Source organism: Lolium perenne, chromosome 3 (genome assembly GCF_019359855.2).
Source record: "Lolium perenne isolate Kyuss_39 chromosome 3, Kyuss_2.0, whole genome shotgun sequence".
Lineage (NCBI taxonomy): Eukaryota > Viridiplantae > Streptophyta > Magnoliopsida > Poales > Poaceae > Lolium > Lolium perenne.
This window is the reverse complement of record NC_067246.2, coordinates 155564677-155584209: the sequence shown is the minus strand read 5'-3', so window position 1 is coordinate 155584209 and position 19533 is coordinate 155564677. Positions and strand designations below refer to the sequence as shown.

General features: G+C 44.4%; 1 protein-coding gene and 2 long non-coding RNA genes across 9 annotated transcripts; all 3 read left to right on the top strand.

Annotated features, from left to right (window-relative positions):
- The first annotated feature begins 4000 nt into the window (after nt 1–4000).
- Nucleotides 4001–7254, top strand: LOC127327116 (uncharacterized). 5 transcript variants are annotated; one of them, XR_007868386.2, is made up of 6 exons: nt 4009–4470; nt 4572–4683; nt 4817–4898; nt 4990–5140; nt 5613–5697; nt 7006–7254. XR_007868386.2 is itself a non-coding variant. In XM_051353901.2 (5 exons), the coding sequence occupies exons 1-5, from the start codon at nt 4258–4260 to the stop codon at nt 7009–7011; spliced, it is 564 nt and encodes a 187-aa protein (XP_051209861.2). In that variant the 5' UTR covers nt 4001–4257; the 3' UTR covers nt 7012–7254. The 5 variants fall into 5 exon arrangements, 1 of the variants encoding a protein (XP_051209861.2); XR_007868394.2 differs by having other exon boundaries at nt 4012–4470; nt 4593–4683; XR_007868393.2 differs by having other exon boundaries at nt 4013–4470; nt 4826–4898.
- Nucleotides 7255–9163: 1909 nt separating this feature from the next.
- Nucleotides 9164–9645, top strand: LOC139838500 (uncharacterized). Its single transcript, XR_011755520.1, has 3 exons — nt 9164–9278; nt 9420–9492; nt 9583–9645. It is a non-coding gene; the product is annotated as an uncharacterized lncRNA (long non-coding RNA).
- Nucleotides 9646–9652: 7 nt separating this feature from the next.
- LOC139838499 (uncharacterized) lies at nt 9653–19203 on the top strand. 3 transcript variants are annotated; one of them, XR_011755517.1, is made up of 5 exons: nt 9653–9732; nt 10205–10289; nt 16550–16617; nt 16958–17238; nt 17728–19203. It is a non-coding gene; the product is annotated as an uncharacterized lncRNA (long non-coding RNA). The 3 variants fall into 3 exon arrangements; XR_011755516.1 differs by lacking the exon at nt 17728–19203 and having other exon boundaries at nt 16958–17403; XR_011755518.1 differs by lacking the exons at nt 16550–16617; nt 17728–19203 and having other exon boundaries at nt 16958–17403.
- Nucleotides 19204–19533: the final 330 nt, after the last annotated feature.

Here is a 19533-nt window from a genome sequence, read left to right as displayed (position 1 = left end):
CTTCTCCTTGGCGACTCAGAACTTTGAAGGGTCCAACATATCTAGGTGCAAGCTTTCCTCTGAGTTGGAATCTCTGCATTCCTTTGAGGGGTGATACTTTGAGATACACAAAGTCTCTGATATTGAAATTCATTTCTCGGCGTCTCTTGTCGGCATAACTCTTCTGTCTCGATTGGGCAGTCTTGAGGTATTCGCGGATCTTGTGAACCTTCTCTTCAGCTTCTCGGAGAATATCTGGTCCAAAGATTTGACTATCTCCGACTTCTGACCAGTTCAGAGGGGTACGTCACTTCCTTCCGTACAGGGCTTCAAAGGGGGCCATTTGCAAACTGGCTTGATAACTATTGTTGTATGATAATTCTGCGTAAGGCAGGCAGTCTTCCCACGTAGATCCATATTCTAGCACACAGGCTCTCAACATATCTTCAAGTATCTGGTTGACTCTTTCGGTCTGTCCATCAGTCTGCGGGTGATAAGCTGTACTGAAATTCAGACGGGTTCTGAGTCCTTCGTGTACCTTCTGCCAAAATCTTGAGGTGAATTGGGATCCTCTATCTGATACAATTGACTTCGATGTTCCATGCAGGTTCACTATTCTGGAGATGTATAACTCTGCTAGCTTAGGGCCTTGATATGTGGTCTTGACTGGTATGAAATGGGCTACCTTGGTTAATCTATCGACCACTACCCAAATAGAATCATTTCCTCTACTTGACTTGGGCAATCCAGTGATGAAGTCCATTCCTACAGAATCCCACTTCCATTCAGGGATCTGTAATGGCTGCAGTAATCCTGTAGGTCACTGGTGTTCTGCTTTGACTCGTTGACAGATATCACACTTAGCTATGTAACTTCCAATTTCTCTCTTCATTCCATGCCACCAAAATTGTTCCTTCAAGTCTTGGTACATCTTGGTTCCTCCGGGGTGAATGGAATACAGGGTATCATGGGCTTCCATCAAAATGACTTGTTTCAATTCTGAATCTTCCGGCACACATAGGCGTCCGTTGTATCAAAGAACTCCTTCTTCATCTTCGGTAAATCTAGGTGCCTTTTCCTGCAACTATTTGACTCTTGATTCCATCAATGCTGGCATTTCCCTTCTGTGCTTCCTTGATCTGACTCATAAAAGTGGGCTGGAGCTCAATGCTCACTAGGAATCCTTCACTAACTAGCTCCAGTCTAAACTGTTCAAATTCTTGATGCAAACTAGGCTGTTCTTCAGCGATCATGGAGTTCAACTGACTCGGCTGTCTACTCAGGGCATCCGCTACCACATTGGCCTTGCCGGGGTGATAGTGAATTTCCATGTCATAATCCTTGATCAACTCAATCCATCTTCTCTGCCTCATATTCAGCTCCTTCTGGGTGAAAATATACTTCAAGCTCTTGTGATCCGAATAGATCTCGCATCGATTACCCATGAGGTAATGACACCATACTTTCAAGGCTAAGACTACTGCTGCTAACTCTAAGTCATGGGTTGGATAGTTCTGCTCATGTTTCTTCAGTTGCCTTGACAGTTATGATATCACCTTACCTTCTTGCATCAACACACATCCAAGACCAATCTTGGAGGTGTCACAATAAACGTCAAATGGCTTGGCGATATCGGGCATGATCAATATTGGGGCTGTGGTTAATCTGCTCTTGAGTTTCTGGAAACTCTCTTCACATTTGTCAGTCCATTCAAACTTCTTGTCCTTCTTCAATGCTTGAAAATCCTTCAACAAACCTGCGGTAATATCCGCTAATCCAAGAAATGCACGGACTTCAGTTTGGGTGGTTGGGGCTTTCCATTCCTCAACACTCTTGATCTTCGCGGGATCTACGACAATTCCTCCTGCAGACAAGATGTGGCCCAAGAATCCTACTTCCTTTAACCAAAACTCACATTTGCTGAACTTGGCATACAACTGATGCTTCCTAAGGGTATCGAGGATAACTTCCAAATGTTGCTCATGTTCTTCTTCTGATTTGGAGTAGATTAGGATGTCATCGATGAAGACAACGACAAACTTATCCAAAAAGTTCATAAAGATCTTATTCATGAGATTCATGAAATAAGCGGGGGCATTGGTCAATCCAAAGGACATGACATTGTACTCATACAATCCATATCGGGTGGTGAAGGCAATCTTGGGGATATCCATTGCATGAATCTTCAGTTGATGGTAACCAGTCCTAAGATCAATCTTAGAGAATACTCTGGCACCGGTCAGCTGGTCAAACATGTCTTCTATCTTTGGCAAGGAGTATTTGTTCTTGATGGTGACATCGTTCAACTTACGGTAATCCGTACATAAACGAGTGGCACCGTCCTTCTTATCCACCAACAAAACTGGTGATCTCCAAGGCGACGCACTTGGTCGAATCAGACCTTTGTACAACATGTCATCCAGCTGCTTCTTCAGTTCCACTAACTCTGCTGGGTTCATACTATAGGGTCTCTGAGCTATGGGTCCTGTTCCAGATATTAACTCAATGATAAACTCGATATCCCTATCTGGGGGCATACCGGGTAGATCATCAGGAAACACATCGGGGTATCTACAGACTACCCTGATCTGATCCAAGGTTGGCTTGGCTAAACTCTGGTTGCAGGTGAACTTTCTGGGCAGCCTTTCAGACACGTGTTCTACTAACACTCCGGTGCTACTAGTCATAGTGATGGCCTTCTTGGCACAGTCAATCAATCCATGATGTTTCGACATCCAATCCATACCCAGTACTACTTCCAAACCTTTTGTTCCCAAAACAATCAAATTTGCATAAAAATGTATTTCATGTATTCTGATAGGCACATCTTTGCGAATTTTTCTAGCTTTTGTAGTTGAACCAGGTATTTGAACTATCATAACATGTTTCAAACTGATTGGTTGAATCTTACTAGTGCATGCAAAATCTTCAATAACAAATGAATGCGATGCTCCAGAATCAAACAACACTCTTGCAGGTACTGATTTAACAGAAAACATACCCAACACGGCATCTGGTGCTTCCTGGGCTTCTTCAGCATTCATGTGGAAGAGGCGGCCGCTGCGGTTGTTCGGGTTGCCTGGGGTAAACTTCCTTCCTGCTGAGACACGGCGTTGCTGCTAAGCAGGTGCAGCGGTATTGGGGGTGGTCTTGACAAGCTTCTTGGGGCACTCATTGGATTAGTGACCCACAATTCCACATTCATAACAAGTCACAGTTGACTTGTCCTTAGGGGTGACTGGGACATCGTTGCTCCCAGTCCTTGGAGCAGTGTTGTTGTTATTGTGGTTGCCGGGGGCTCTCATCGGGGCACGGTTGAAGTGATTGTTGTTGTTGTGGTTGTTGTTGTGGTTGTGGCCTCCTGGCCTTGGGTGTCCTCCACTCCGATTGGGAAAGCTCGGACGTGACAGCGGCACATGGGGCTTGTTGTTTCTCGGGGAAAATCCCCCACTTGAGCTGGGGCGGATACCTTGGGGTATTACTGGGCCCACTCTGGTTCATCATGCGGCGCTTGCAATTCTCATTGCCTTGATGCAGTTTCCCTTCCATTTGGCTGGCAGAGTCCACCAGGGCTTCTAGGTCGGCGAACGGAATGTTCACCAGCACAGTCTACATCTGTAACGGCCCCGGGTAGCACCCCTACTAGATTTGCTTGTTTTTTTATCTTATGCATCATCATGACATCATGCATCATATCATCCATGTTTTTACAAAACAAAATTATTTTATAAAACCCTACCGTGTTGCTTTTCCCTCTCATATGTTTTATTTAAAAATCCCTTTCTCCCTTATCTTATTTCCAAACCCAAAATATTATCATTTTGGAAATGTTAAAAGAAATATAAATTCAAATCTGGTTCAAATATCTTCAAGGTTTGCAAAACTTGTTTGAACCTTGTTCTAAAAGTTCTTTCCAGACCTCTTCCTCTATTTATCTCCTTATTTTAAAATTGTTTTAGAAAATAGTGAGAATCCAGCTTTTTCTCTTCTGGTCCGAACCAACCAAGCCTAGCCCATCTATTTTTCTATCGGTGGCCTTCTTCATGTTGGGAGCGCTCCTTCAAGAGAGGCTCTCGTTGACGTCTGCTCCTCTGCCTCACATGGTCGACGCCATCCACTCCAACCACCGCGACCACGCCTCTTTTCCTCCAGAAAATCCCCACCGAGAGCCCCTGCAAACCCTAGCCTCTCCCTTCCACATACCGCCGCCACCACAAGCTATCTTTTCCCGTCCTCTTTTCTTCCTCACGCAATGGAGAAAACACCACAGCAACCACCATGGCGCCGCCGCAGCTGACCACCCCGCGCCCGTCCGAGACCACCAGAAGCTCCGTCTCGTCGCCCCGGCCCTGCTCGTCCAAGGAATCAAGCCGGCGTTCTCTCAATCATCGGCAAACTCGCCGATTCCCCTCTCCGGCCACCACGCACCAGCGAGATTTCCGACCGCCTCCGACCTCGTCCGCCTCCGTCGAGGTGTTCATCAGCATCCTGGTGAGATGGAGCCCCTTTTCCCTCTCTTCTCTGTCATGTTTGCTTGCTGTTCGGTATCGCTTATTTCTGATGAAACTGTCGCCTTGTCTGCACAACTGCAGCTCCGCCATGGTCGACGACAGGCCTCCGTGCCGCACGCGCTCGTCCCTGCCGGCCTTCTTCCCGGTCGTCGACCTCGTCGTCTCTGCTCTGGTCGCACCATCCTCGTCCTCGGTGAGCCTGTGACCCCATTCCACCCTTTCCCCGTCTCAATCCTGCACCGCTGCTGCAACGCACAGGCACGAGGGCGCCTCCTGTTCTGGGCGTTGCTGTTGATGTCCCAGCTTGTTTTCTTCATGTTGTTCAGTTTCATCAGGTTGCTATACCGTCCAGAAGCGGTTCGAGTTGCTACACGTCTCCATCTGCAGCATCTCCATAGTAGCCGGCTGGTTCGTTCCTTGCTCCGTTTCACAACAGAAACAAATTCAAGTCCCCACACCTGCTATCTAAACACATCCCTTTCTGCCTTTGTTTGTTCAGGTCTCACGCCTGGAGATGTTTCAGTTTGCGTGGGAGCCTTTCTTCCAAAATCAACTTCAGCAAGCAGTCTAGCTGGGCTGTTCCCTTTGGCTCCAAAATGACACTACGCTCAATTCCAGGGATGCATTTTAACAGTTGCCACTTCAGTCAGGTCCAGATCCAGATGCCTTCTCTGTTTCTTCTTTTTGCAGAAATGCCAAAATTTATATCTCCTATTTTATAAATCCAAATGACACAAATAATATACCTATTTTTTTTATCAGAAACATGTGTACAATCTAAATATGTCATTCATATGGTTGTTTACATCTCGCATCATGTCGTGACGTTGTAGTTTGCATCGCGCCTAATATTTAAACGCGGAGTATTTGGGAATTACCGGATACGGTTCCTGGCTCCGTTTAATTTGAAATAGTCCACCCATGCCATGCTATACATGCTAATCAACATTTAATCTTGCCGGCAGAAAAATAACATGAACCCTAATTTGTGTTGTCGGGATTCCGATTCCGCTTAAATTGGATAAGTTGCATTGCACCATATTTGCCATGCCATGCATATCATCTTGAGCATGCCAAATTCTTCTCCGTAGCTGTAAGACTTGCATACGTTGTGTGTTCCAGCATTTGCTTCTTCCCGGATAGGATCGCGAAGTGGTGTGGTGAGATACGACGAGTTCTCCGGATGTTCCTCGGCAAGCTTTAACAGGCAAGCATTTCCCCTATACTCCTGCCCCTGCAGGAGTCGCTCACCTATTTTATTTTGCCTTCTCCCTTATGCTATCCTTGAGTTGCGTTCTTGTCACGTGTCCTTTCCACTTGTTACCTCAAGCAGCCCATATTGCCACCACCACCTCCTACGGCTATTGTTTGGTTATCGAGTCTGCCCTTGCGAGTCGTAGTGCATGCTAGTGCTATCTTACCGTGTTACCGTTATTGTTATCCTATCGGGTTATATGTTGGGAAGAATCATGGTTACTTTAGTTGTTGATATTTGTTTAGCGGAGGCATCGTTGGGTCAGCTGCTCGTTTTGTGACGGCTCACTTGTGTTTCCTAAATATCCTAGGACCCCGAGTTCTTGTTATCTGTTCCGAGACTGAGCGCTCTAACCACACGTGGGTATGCTTACCGGGTCTCCCCTCGACCACTTCTTAGGAATCTACAGCTTTGTCCAGTGGTCACAACTAGTTTGGATGTTTGTTTGTTTCTCCCGGGCGTGCAAGCATGTTTCTTTGTGGTCAGATGATATGATGTTACTTTTGGGGAAGCCTTTTGTGCCTTGTAACCCTGTTGTCTCTTGCACGCTCGTAGGCGCGGCACGTATTGTTAAGAGGTCATCCTCTAGTGGGCTCTGATCCTCTTAGCCATTCTCGCAACAGCTAGGTCCGCCTCGGAGTTTCGATCGGGCTCTGAAACGGGTTAAACTTAGTTAGGTGGCTTTCTGGACATTGTTGTACTGAAGGAGAGTGCGTGTCGTGATATCCACCTGTCGTAAGTGGGTTGATCGTGCGTGTGGGCACATTTGGGCACCCCTGCAGGGTTACAATCTTATCGATAAGCCGCGTCCGCGGTTATGGACGACTTGGAGCTGTATGACTTGACCATAGACAACTTACACCTGCTGTTTCAATCAAAATAACTTGCGTAGTAAGTTAGCACAACTCTAATAATAAATGGTTAAAACTTGTCCACCGTGTGAGTGCCTTTGTAAGTACTTCTTGGCGAAGGGGGAAAGTATCGGCTGTGTTATGTTTGCAGAGTATAGAACTGTTAGTTGTGCGCCCTCTCACCTTTTCTGATTAGACGAATGTTGTAGAGTGTCTCTATAGGTTTTTAGTGCATGCGCGCTGCCGCTTAACCCCACCATATTGCCTATGACGTTCCTCTTGCGTCCTCTAAGTCTCCTGCGTGCCTCAAGTACAAAGGACGACTGGTTGACGAATGCTTATACGTCTTGAAGTCTTGTTAAGTACGAACCCGTACTTATTGCTGCTTCTACGGGATATAACCGGGCAGGTATGAAGATATGTTCGATGGAGACGACGTTAGCAAGGTTACCCTTCCGGCTTGGCCTGGGCAGAGTTATGGACGCCACTGGTTATCTTCAGGACTCTTAGTCCAATTTGTATCTTGTCCGTACTCGGACGTATTTGATATTCTGTATGATTTGGATCTTTGTATTGTATATTTGTATCTTGACTCGTTGGAGTCGTTGTTGTAATATATGTTTCTTGTGGGCTCTATTGTAATCATGTTGTAATGTTACCGCTCGTGTTAATTCCTCTGGCATCACGTGTGTGATTCATCGCGCACGTCGTGTCGGAGGGCGTCTCTGAATCGATATCGTGCGGATTTCGGCGGGTTCGCTGGGATCCTCATGGTACCGGTTCCGGGGCGTCACAAGTTGGTATCAGAGCCTCAGGTTGACGGTACCCCACTGGTCCAGCCTATAGGATAACCTTGCCAACGGTCGTTGAGTTTAGAGCGTCCAAACTATTTTTGAAAATTCGTTGGATAGTTCTGATTAGCTCTATTTTTCTCCTCACCTAAATTCTTTCTCCTCTTATCTTTCCGAGTTTGAATCTTCTCTTATCTGTTTCTCTGAGGCTTAGGTTCCGACGCGGGTTGGACGATCTCTGCCTTAACCTCATAGGACCGATCTCTGAAGACCTTCCGGCGGAAGAACATCACCGACGGCAACCTTGTCTTCTCCGATTGATATCATCCTTATTTCGTGATCCCTCTTAAGTTCTTGTGCTCTGACCCAATCGAATCCTTGCTGGCAATGCTTGTCGATATCGTCAATCTGAGATCCGAGAGTTGGTTACACGATTCTCCTATTTATGTTCAGGGTAAATAGTTCGGGTGCGGGATGGATTGGCCCCCATACCGACTACTCTTACTATTCGCCCTTGTTACCTGAATTGGTGGATCCGTGTGACTGTTACTCCTTCTTTTGTTTCTCCGGAGCCATCATCGCCATCGGAACAACGAATTCTTGTTGGCGGTGTCGACCGTTCTGCATGGAGCAATAATTCTTGTTAGTGGTGTCGAGAAGATCAACACTTCGCCACAAGAAGGTCCCACGTCCAGGTCGGGTGAAGATCAACGATGCGCCAGAAGATCTGATAGTTCACCTCTCTCCCCCGTACCTTGAGGCGGGATCTCGGGGCGCGATCCCTTGTTAGTGGTGTCGATTGTAACGGCCCCGGGTAGCACCCCTACTAGATTTGCTTGTTTTTTTTTATCTTATGCATCATCATGACATCATGCATCATATCATCCATGTTTTTACAAAACAAAATTATTTTATAAAACCCTACCGTGTTGCTTTTCCCTCTCATATGTTTTATTTAAAAATCCCTTTCTCCCTTATCTTATTTCCAAACCCAAAATATTATAATTTTGGAAATGTTAAAAGAAATATAAATTCAAATCTGGTTCAAATATCTTCAAGGTTTGCAAAACTTGTTTGAACCTTGTTCTAAAAGTTCTTTCCAGACCTCTTCCTCTATTTATCTCCTTATTTTAAAATTGTTTTAGAAAATAGTGAGAATCCAGCTTTTTCTCTTCTGGTCCGAACCAACCAAGCCTAGCCCATCTATTTTTCTATCGGTGGCCTTCTTCATGTTGGGAGCGCTCCTTCAAGAGAGGCTCTCGTTGACGTCTGCTCCTCTGCCTCACATGGTCGACGCCATCCACTCCAACCACCGCGACCACGCCTCTTTTCCTCCAGAAAATCCCCACCGAGAGCCCCTGCAAACCCTAGCCTCTCCCTTCCACATACCGCCGCCACCACAAGCTATCTTTTCCCGTCCTCTTTTCTTCCTCACGCAATGGAGAAAACACCACAGCAACCACCATGGCGCCACCGCAGCTGACCACCCCGCGCCCGTCCGAGACCACCAGAAGCTCCGTCTCGTCGCCCCGGCCCTGCTCGTCCAAGGAATCGAGCCGGCGTTCTCTCAATCATCGGCAAACTCGCCGATTCCCCTCTCCGGCCACCACGCACCGGCGAGATTTCCGACCGCCTCCGACCTCGTCCGCCTCCGTCGAGGTGTTCATCAGCATCCTGGTGAGATGGAGCCCCTTTTCCCTCTCTTCTCTGTCATGTTTGCTTGCTGTTCGGTATCGCTTATTTCTGATGAAACTGTCGCCTTGTTCGCATAACCGCATCTCCGCCATGGTCGACGACGGGCCTCCGTGCCGCACGCGCTCGTCCACTGCCGGCCTTCTTCCCGGTCGTCGACCTCGTCGTCTCTGCTCTGGTCGCACCATCCTCGTCCTCGGTGAGCACTGTGACCCCATTCCACCCTTTCCCCGTCTCAATCCTGCACCGCCGCCGCAACGCACAGCACGAGGGCGCCTCTGTTCGGGCGTTCTTTGTTGATGTCCCAGCTTGTTTTCTTCATGTTGTTCAGTTTCATCAGGTTGCTATACCGTCCAGAAGCGGTTCGAGTTGCTACACGTCTCCATCTGCAGCATCTCCATAGTAGCCGGCTGGTTCGTTCCTTGCTCCGTTTCACAACAGAAACAAATTCAAGTCCCACACCTGCTATCTAAACACATCCCTTTCTGCCTTTGTTTGTTCAGGTCTCACGCCTGGAGATGTTTCAGTTTGCGTGGGAGCCTTTCTTCCAAAATCTAATTCAGCAAAGTCTAGGCTGGGCTGTTCCCTTTGGCTCCAAAATGACACTACGCTCAATTCCAGGGATGCATTTTAACAGTTGCCACTTCAGTCAGGTCCAGATCCAGATGCCTTCTCTGTTTCTTCTTTTTGCAGAAATGCCAAAATTTATATCTCCTATTTTATAAATCCAAATGACACAAATAATATACCTATTTTTTTTATCAGAAACATGTGTACAATCTAAATATGTCATTCATATGGTTGTTTACATCTCGCATCATGTCGTGACGTTGTAGTTTTCATCGCGCCTAATATTTAAACGCGGAGTATTTGGGAATTACCGGATACGGTTCCTGGCTCCGTTTAATTTGAAATAGTCCACCCATGCCATGCTATACATGCTAATCAACATTTAATCTTGCCGGCAGAAAAATAACATGAACCCTAATTTGTGTTGTCGGGATTCCGATTCCGCTTAAATTGGATAAGTTGCATTGCACCATATTTGCCATGCCATGCATATCATCTTGAGCACGCCAAATTCTTCTCCGTAGCTGTAAGACTTGCATACGTTGTGTGTTCCAGCATTTGCTTCTTCCCGGATAGGATCGCGAAGTGGTGTGGTGAGATACGACGAGTTCTCCGGATGTTCCTCGGCAAGCTTTAACAGGCAAGCATTTCCCCTATACTCCTGCCCCTGCAGGAGTCGCTCACCTATTTTATTTTGCCTTCTCCCTTATGTTATCCTTGAGTTGCGTTCTTGTCACGTGTTCTTTCCACTTGTTACCTCAAGCAGCCCATATTGCCACCACCACCTCCTACGGCTATTGTTTGGTTATCGAGTCTGCCCTTGCGAGTCGTAGTGCATGCTAGTGCTATCTTACCGTGTTACCGTTATTGTTATCCTATCGGGTTATATGTTGGGAAGAATCATGGTTACTTTAGTTGTTGATATTTGTTTAGCGGAGGCATCGGTGGGTCAGCTGCTCGTTTTGTGACGGCTCACTTGTGTTTCCTAAATATCTTAGGACCCCGAGTTCTTGTTATCTGTTCCGAGACTGAGCGCTCTAACCACACGTGGGTATGCTTACCGGGTCTCCCCTCGACCACTGCCGGAATCTACAGCTTTGTCCAGTGGTCACAACTAGTTTGGATGTTTGTTTGTTTCTCCCGGGCGTGCAAGCATGTTTCTTTGTGGTCAGATGATATGATGTTACTTTTGGGGAAGCCTTTTGTGCCTTGTAACCCTGTTGTCTCTTGCACGCTCGTAGGCGCGGCACGTATTGTTAAGAGGTCATCCTCTAGTGGGCTCTGATCCTCTTAGCCGTTCTCGCAACAGCTAGGTCCGCCTCGGAGTTTCGATCGGGCTCTGAAACGGGTTAAACTTAGTTAGGTGGCTTCCTGGACATTGTTGTACTGAAGGAGAGTGCGTGTCGTGATATCCACCTGTCGTAAGTGGGTTGATCGTGCGTGTGGGCACATTTGGGCACCCCTGCAGGGTTACAATCTTATCGATAAGCCGCGTCCGCGGTTATGGACGACTTGGAGCTGTATGACTTGACCATAGACAACTTACACCTGCTGTTTCTATCAAAATAACTTGCGTAGTAAGTTAGCACAACTCTAATAATAAATGGTTAAAACTTGTCCACCGTGTGAGTGCCTTTGTAAGTACTTCTTGGCGAAGGGGGAAAGTATCGGCTGTGTTATGTTTGCAGAGTATAGAACTGTTAGTTGTGCGCCCTCTCACCTTTTCTGATTAGACGAATGTTGTAGAGTGTCTCTATAGGTTTTTAGTGCATGCGCGCTGCCGCTTAACCCCACCATATTGCCTATGACGTTCCTCTTGCGTCCTCTAAGTCTCCTGCGTGCCTCAAGTACAAAGGACGACTGGTTGACGAATGCTTATACGTCTTGAAGTCTTGTTAAGTACGAACCCGTACTTATTGCTGCTTCTACGGGATATAACCGGGCAGGTATGAAGATATGTTCGATGGAGACGACGTTAGCAAGGTTACCCTTCCGGCTTGGCCTGGGCAGGGTTATGGACGCCACTGGTTATCTTCAGGACTGTTAGTCCAATTTGTATCTTGTCCGTACTCAGACGTATTTGATATTCTGTATGATTTGGATCTTTGTATTGTATATTTGTATCTTGACTCGTTGGAGTCGTTGTTGTAATATATGTTTCTTGTGGGCTCTATTGTAATCCTGTTGTAATGTTACCGCTCGTGTTAATTCCTCTGGCATCACGTGTGTGATTCATCGCGCACGTCGTGTCGGAGGGCGTCTCTGAATCGATATCGTGCGGATTTCGGCGGGTTCGCTGGGATCCTCATGGTACCGGTTCCGGGGCGTCACAACATCTCATCATGCAGTCCGTTCAGGAATCTCTCCTTCTTCTTCTCGTTGGTGTCGGTTTCATTCGGGGCGTACCTTGACAGAGTGAGGAATCTGTCGCGGTATTCCACCACGGACATCCTGCCTTGTTTGAGTTCCCTGAACTCATCCCTCAGCTTCTTGATTTGGCCCGGAGGCACATGGTACTTGCTAAACTTGAGTTTGAAATCCTCCCAAGTCATCATCTGTCCCGCATTCATTGCACGGGCACTTGTCCACCAGGCTCTAGCAGGTCCTAACGGGTAGTGGGTGGTGAATAGTACTTTCTCTGTGGCTTCTACTCCCGCAACATCCAAGTTGTTCTCCATTGTCTGGAGCTAGTCATCTGCATCGAGTGGCTCTTCAGTCTTGCTGAACATGGGAGGGTTAGTGTTATGGAAAATTTTCAGCTTGGACCCAGGATGATCATGGTTTCCATGGCCTTGGTTGTTCTGAGCTAGCTGTTGCAGTGCGGCAAGGTTGGCTTGTCTTTCAGCTCTTTCTACTTTTTGATCTGCCATCATCATCTGCAGCATTTGCAGCATTGCATCCTGATTGGTACCGCGGGTTGGAGGGGCCATCTGAACATGAGATAGATCATGAGATAAGAGGGAATTTCTATGGCTTGTTTTGGGGTAAGTTTAGAAGTTTAAAACTTGAGTGCTTGTCATGGTGAAATCAAACACACTTTCATTAATTTCAAACAACACACATTACAAGCTAACACATTAATGGTTTTAAGAACCATTTCTCCATTCTACGATACAAGGGATCCTGATACAAACTCACACCTACGCAAGTGCTCAAGTGAAACTACTCATCATCTACATCTATCGGGATGTAGTCATCTTCTCCAGCCTCCATGAAATCATAGTCTTCCACATCAGTGTTCTCATCTTCTTCGAAGTCATCATCATCACTCAGGTAGGCTGCTCCTCCCTGAATGTCTTCACCTTCTTCTTCCAGTTCCCTCAACTGAGTCTCCTGGGCCTGGACAGTCTCCTCCAAGGATGCTTTCTTCGCGCGGAGGCGAGCGATGGTGGAGTCCTTCTTGGCTCGCTGCTGGCGGAGTGTCTTGCGATCCTTGGCAAGCATCTTGATGGTCCTGGTCTGCTGCGACAGGTGGAGGTGAGTCTGGTTGGCGTAGACGCGGGAGTTGTCCAGCTCCTTGCGGGTCTCGTGCAGCATGAAGTCCAGGTGCTCCACGTGATACTTCAGCTCGGGATGTGGCTGCAGGTTCATGGGTCCTCCAATGGAGCCATGCCTCGCAAAGTGAGCGAAGCGAGTTCCTTGGATCCCGATCACATTATGCCCACACAGACGGGCAAGTGCTTCCTGCAGTGCTCGGGCTAGCCCATCAAGCCCGTTGCTCTTCCGGATGGAAAAGTGAATCCTCTCGAACGTAGGGGGTTCCATCTTTCCCCTCAGATCTGCAACTACAATCCACTGTAGTTCTCCTCCAGGCTGGTCGTCGACTTGAGTTCCAAAGAACTCCGGGTGCGGGCGTCCAAGATGCTCAGACAAAGCATCCAGATCCCTTTCGAAGATCAGGCTTCCTCCATTGCCCAGCTGGTAAAACTTGGTGTTGTTGATCGGCTCCATCTGTAGGTGAATTGGATGAGTAAGTTAGAGAGGTGAGCAAGTGTGTCAAAATTTTAGGTGGAATTACAAGAAAAAGTAAGGCATGAATTTCTCCTTTTGAAAAGATCTCAAGGGTAAGAGTGTGAATAAAGTTTTCATAAGTATTCACTTCACTTGTTTTTGAAACTAAGTTTTTCAAACGTCCATTCTAACTAGGGTCTCCTAAGGTCAAACAATGGCTCTGATACCAACTTGTCAACACCCGGATTTTTAAGTCCAGATACCTATTATGCCATACATCGCAATCCCAGGAAGATTGTTTTTGCGAGACATTATAAGTTCATATCACAACACATCATTCATTACAACACCATAATAGTCTAACATCAAAAGGATCACATGATCCAGTCTCATTACAACACTTGATCTAAGGATCAAATACAAAACACATAGCGATAATATGTAGTAGAAGTCACTCTATTCCACAGGCAACGCTTGACGTCAGGAGATGATCCTAGTTGTCATAGACATCCTGCTGTCCATCATCCTGATACTGCTGCTCTTCTTCATAGTCTGGCCATTTGAATAGCCAGGGACACATCCGTGAGTACTTTAAAGTACTCGCAAACTAATACTAGAGTAAGTACTAACAGTTTTAGTGAGAGGGTTCTAAGCTCTAGGTTCATTTGCATAAAGCCAGTTTTATTTCATAAACATTTAGTAAACAAAGACTCTTCATTTGCCTAACTTAACTCAAGCGGGAACATTAGTGTCATTCCCACAACTCTGTTGTGATCTAGTCAAATTCACCTTTCAAATTCACCATTTCACTTTTAATCATATGACAACGGAACAGTATGGCCATCCAACCGTCCATAACCGTGGACACGGCTATTCGAATAGGTTTACACTCTGCAGAGGTTGCACACTTGTGCCACAACATTTGATTACATCCGTCAGGGATAGCCCTGAATAATCATAACTCAGTATAGGCACACCCTAGTATAGGCACCTACCCTATGAGCTTGGCCTCCGAGTGATAACAATCTGCTATCCTAGGAACTGCACATGGCTTGGGTAGGACATTCAACTCTTTTCACGTCATTTCACTTTCAACGGAGGCAACCTCGACATAACCTCTATGACGCTTGTTCAGAGGGAACCCATACTAAGAGACATAAATTTCCAGCTAAAGCCTTACCCATAATCAGGTATTGTGGGGGTACTCAAAAATTGGAATGATATCGCATCCGAACCCAATCATCAGTTTTTATCAAAATCACCATGTCAATCAAGTCACATTCACCTTCAAAATCTTTCAATTGAATGAATCATCATTCCAAGGTTTTCAAATTCAAAAGATTCAAATGTTCCCAGCTAGAGTAGTTACTTTTAGTTTTAGCACTAGAAACTAGTCATGAGGGGTGCTAACTAGCTTGTAGCTCTTTAGGATAGCTTTGATGTTCTTGTACTACTCCATATCTAGACTCAAGTTAACTATAAAAGTTAACCTTGATAATCAAAGTAAATGCTTTGTAAGATAAAAAATGGGACTTGGAAAGTAAAACACAAATTAGTATGGTATGAGTGCCTTGCTCAAGTTGAGCTTGCACTTGGGTAACTTGCAAGAATGTAGCTTGCCTTGATTGGTACAGTGATCAAAGCTTTCTTCTTCCTCTTGGTAGAAGACCTCCTCCTCCTGGTAGTCCTCGGTACTAGCGTCTATAAACGGATATGAGGCATACCATCACCACACAAAACTTAAGTACTAGACTTAACACACAAATGGTTCAAACAAGCTATCCTAGCATCACACAATAATAACAAGGTGGTTGGCTTTGTTTTCTTTTAATCAAATTTGTAAGAAGAATAATTTCCTCTCATTGAATCTTATCAAGATTTAATCTCCTCAATTAATAAGTGTGGGATTATGTTGACCAAGGTCAACACTTCACATTTATCATTTGCGAAAAATTATTTAAATGAGGTACTATACCTCATGCAATTTAAATCTCCACTAATATAAAAAGGGAGAGAGGGGCAGATCCAATCAATCTGAGCCGTTAATCCATGCCAATCCAACGGACGAGCCCGCTCCAATGTTGAGCGCCTCAACGAGTTGAGCGCACAAAAAAACGCACAGACGTGGTCAATTTGGAAAACAACCGCTTCCACTAACTGCGCTCCTTCTCTCCCATATGAGCATCGATTCCTCTTTCCTTCCTTCCCGTCATCGATTCTGACTCTGCTGTCTCGCCAATATCTCCGCCTTACGCAGCTATCGCCGCCCGAGTCCCCCAGATCGCCGGCCACTGTCCGTCGTTGAATCCACTGAGAGATCAGCAATAGCGAAGCCTGCGGAAGCCAACAGCGACGGCGGTGCGACGATGCATTTGACTGTGGGGCACCACCCGCGCGCCAGCCATACCGGCCTCTCAGCCCATCATATCTCTGGGTCAAGAGGACTCGATTAGTAAGAACCACACCGAGGAGCTGCGCACGCCTGTGGCCGCCCTTCATTCCATCATGCATATCCGCGCACGGCAGGTTGAAAGGCTTAACCGCTGGCTGAGTCCTTCTCCAGCCCACGGGTTAGATTTCCTAATTCCGCATCTGTGTTGATCTATTTTGTACAGGGATGCTTGTTTGATACTCTCCAGTGCAGGACATATAACGCTGACTAGATTAGTGGAGAGGTAGGCAGATCACTCCCAAACACTTGTTAGTGCAATTCCAGTTTATAAACTGACGGGTGAATACTTGTGGTACTGCAATTAACTTCTTCGTGGTGACAACCACATAAGCTTTTCAGCTGTTCGGCTTGTAGGTACGATCTTGGTTGATTGACTCTTATCCTGGGAACTAAGATTGACTCTTATCCTGGGAACTAAGTTGTCAGCTATATGGTCTGTTCTTTTACTGTTCTCCTTAATGATGTAATCGATGGGATCTAATTGATTGTACTAACAGCTCCTTCAGTATTCTTGGAGTACTGGTCCATAGCTACATGAAATCAGAAGACATATGCTAGACTCAAGGTAATGTTGGAACTTGGAAGATATGAAATCATATGCGCTGGGTTATAAGGATGTAGATATTTCTTTATAATTAGTTTGCGAGGTCCTACTTTTAAGAAAAATATTATTTTGGTCTTCTGTTTTATTATACTCATCAGAGTTAATGTTTCTCTTCACATTGTTTGAGAGTACTTCTCTTGTTCCATATCATACAGATTACCTTTTCAGAGAAGGCAATGTCCCATAGGCAAATTACTTGGGTTATAGGCCATACACTTTATTATACCCAATTTATATTGTTCCATGCTTTGGTTAGTTTCTGTGAAATTCAGTAATAGAGTTCTCGAATGTATGATTACAGGTATTTATACGAGAAAGCTTCAAGGAAGAATACATGTCCAATCATTTGACATACCTGGCCCAATCATCATGTAATTATCACTAGGATTATAGTGCTCGGTTTTCCTTTTGGATATTTCCATTTGCTAGGACACATACACTAAGACATCAATGTAATTTGCTTATGGATTTGATTTTAGTGGTGATAAAAGTAACCCAATAGCTTAAAGAAGAGAAGACGACACTAAAGAGGCTGGAAGAGACGACCAAGTATCAGGAATGGATCGTTACATCGAGGAAATGGTAAATATGCTCTTAGAAAGGTGGTGTGTTCCTGATATCTAATTAGAAAGGTGCAGACATGGCCCTGATTATGTAGCCCGTGACATCCAACTAACCGTGACTATGCTTGGGCTATACAGTTTATTCTTAGTAACTAATCCAGTGAAGTCATGCCATCTCTTGATACATACTTTCCAACTGCTCATGTTCTAATTTTGGCCTACGTTGGACAAATTCTTTCCAGGATATACGATGGTATTATTTTATCTAAATGGAGAAATGTGGTGTTCTCTTTTAAGAGAAAAAAGCAAGAAATAATTACTCGCAATAAGGAAAAAAAACTGATGTGCTACTAGATTCGTGATACACAGTTCTGAGTTATAATGAGCCAATTCTCTACAAGAACACAGCTTCATCTAAAAGGCTATTGTTATATTTATTAATCTTCTGGACTAGCCATGTTTTCTATATATTTTTATTTCCGTCCTCACATGCCTTCTTTATTTTCAGGAGACGGAATCGACATTTCACTGACCTGATACAAAGCATGAGAAAATGTTTGTTCATTTCATGGGTAGTCAGATGTACATAGCTCTTTCAGAAAAACATAAAGAAGACTTTCTCCTGGTACAAGTGCATACCAGTTTGAGAAAACAGTTTCTTAGCTAGGCCTATAATTGTTGGCTTCAAATTATTGAACTTTTGGGATTGATCAACATTCGAGAAGTGCTAAATATGAAGAATGAAATTATATGAAACCTCATTTTTCTTCATGTTCTTATATTGAGGGCGAAATTTATTATGATTATTGTGGTTCTTTTGCTTAGATAAGATGGAAGTTATCATGTATACATTTTTCCTTGCCGCTGGCATTTATGCATGCATTGGCCTATTTCCTTTTTATGGCTTTGTTAGTACATTATTAGATCCCTACTAATTTTGCTATATTTTGTTGATTTTGTTTAAATGCTTGTATGAACAAAGAAATTTCTATGATTACAATTGCGCGCACTGCACATTTACTAGCTGGAATGAAATGTTATATTAACATTACCATGAAAACCTCTTCAGGTCTTACAAATAGTGACTTGACTACATGTGCACTTGGTGCTATTCAGTTGTGTAACCAGGCATCTTTTTCTATTCCTTCGTAGTACACATTAAGTTGCCAAGTATCTGCTGGTGCTTCCTTCATGTGTCTAAAAGCTTTCGCTAAATACATATTAACTGACATTGGTTATTCAGAGTGTCATAATTACCTATGAACTGAGAATATTTAAACCATCTATTATATCCCTGGATTTTGTGAATAAAAATTTCAGCATAGTTGAACGATATATATAGTCTACCAATATTCCATGGATAATTGCTAGCAGCTATTAAAAATCAAAAGTCATATGTAGAACACAAGAGACCAAATTACTCTTCGCAAACTTGGTAAATTCTAATCTTCTTGTGCTATGTTGGTAGTTTAGTCTACCAGTATTCCATGGATAATTGCTAGCAGAACTATTTAAAATCAAAAGTCATATGTAGAACAGAAGAGACCAAATTACTCTTCGCAAACTTGGTAAATTCTAATCTTCTTGTGCTATGTCTCTGTCTTTTCAGTTTCTTGATCGGGGGCGTTGATACGATGGAATCAGGGACTTCTTAGTTGTAATCTGAAACAGACCAGTGAGACATCATTCTTTCCGTCATCAGTTTTGAATTGCTTTAGTCCAAATATAATATCAAATCTAGACAATAATAAGCTGTTTGTTTTACGTTTTACAGCCCAAAGAAATGTGCAGAAAGTAGACGCCACATAGCACTTTTTTGTCAAGAAAAAGTAACACTCATAGCACTTGCAAGAATTCAATCTTAGTTTTTACTAGGTATATTATTTAAGCAATACATTATTTCTACTACATATATATTCTTGCCAAAAGGCTACATTTGTGTACTGTTGGAATGAGATAACACCTGCAAAGAAAAATGGAAGGAGAAAGCTTGAAAAACTATTTGGCGAGGTCTCATACATGATGTGCACTCCATATTATTAGTTTGAAAATTGGATATGTTTTTTTGTTTAGCATGTACAATAAATTATTCGAAATTCACGATTCATAATTCAGCATTTTTATTTCACAGATGGATGAACAACTTTATGCAAAAAAAAATCTTTGAGATACCAAACGGATATAAGCGCAATGTATATCAATGTTAAAAACGTGCATTGCACGTGCACATTTACTAGTACTACTAAAGCACCATTTAATATCACTAAGTAATAAACTATGAGGTGCTATATACCAAAGTCATTACCTCCTATGA

Bases quoted from the DNA above. Each gene is read 5' to 3' on its own strand.
- LOC127327116 (XM_051353901.2), top strand. From the start codon at position 4,258: ATGGCGCCGCCGCAGCTGACCACCCCGCGCCCGTCCGAGACCACCAGA. The intron at 4,684-4,816 runs GTGAGCCTGTGA...CATGTTGTTCAG, and splicing joins TCGCACCATCCTCGTCCTCG to TTTCATCAGGTTGCTATACC. The intron at 4,899-4,989 runs GTTCGTTCCTTG...TTGTTTGTTCAG, and splicing joins ATCTCCATAGTAGCCGGCTG to GTCTCACGCCTGGAGATGTT.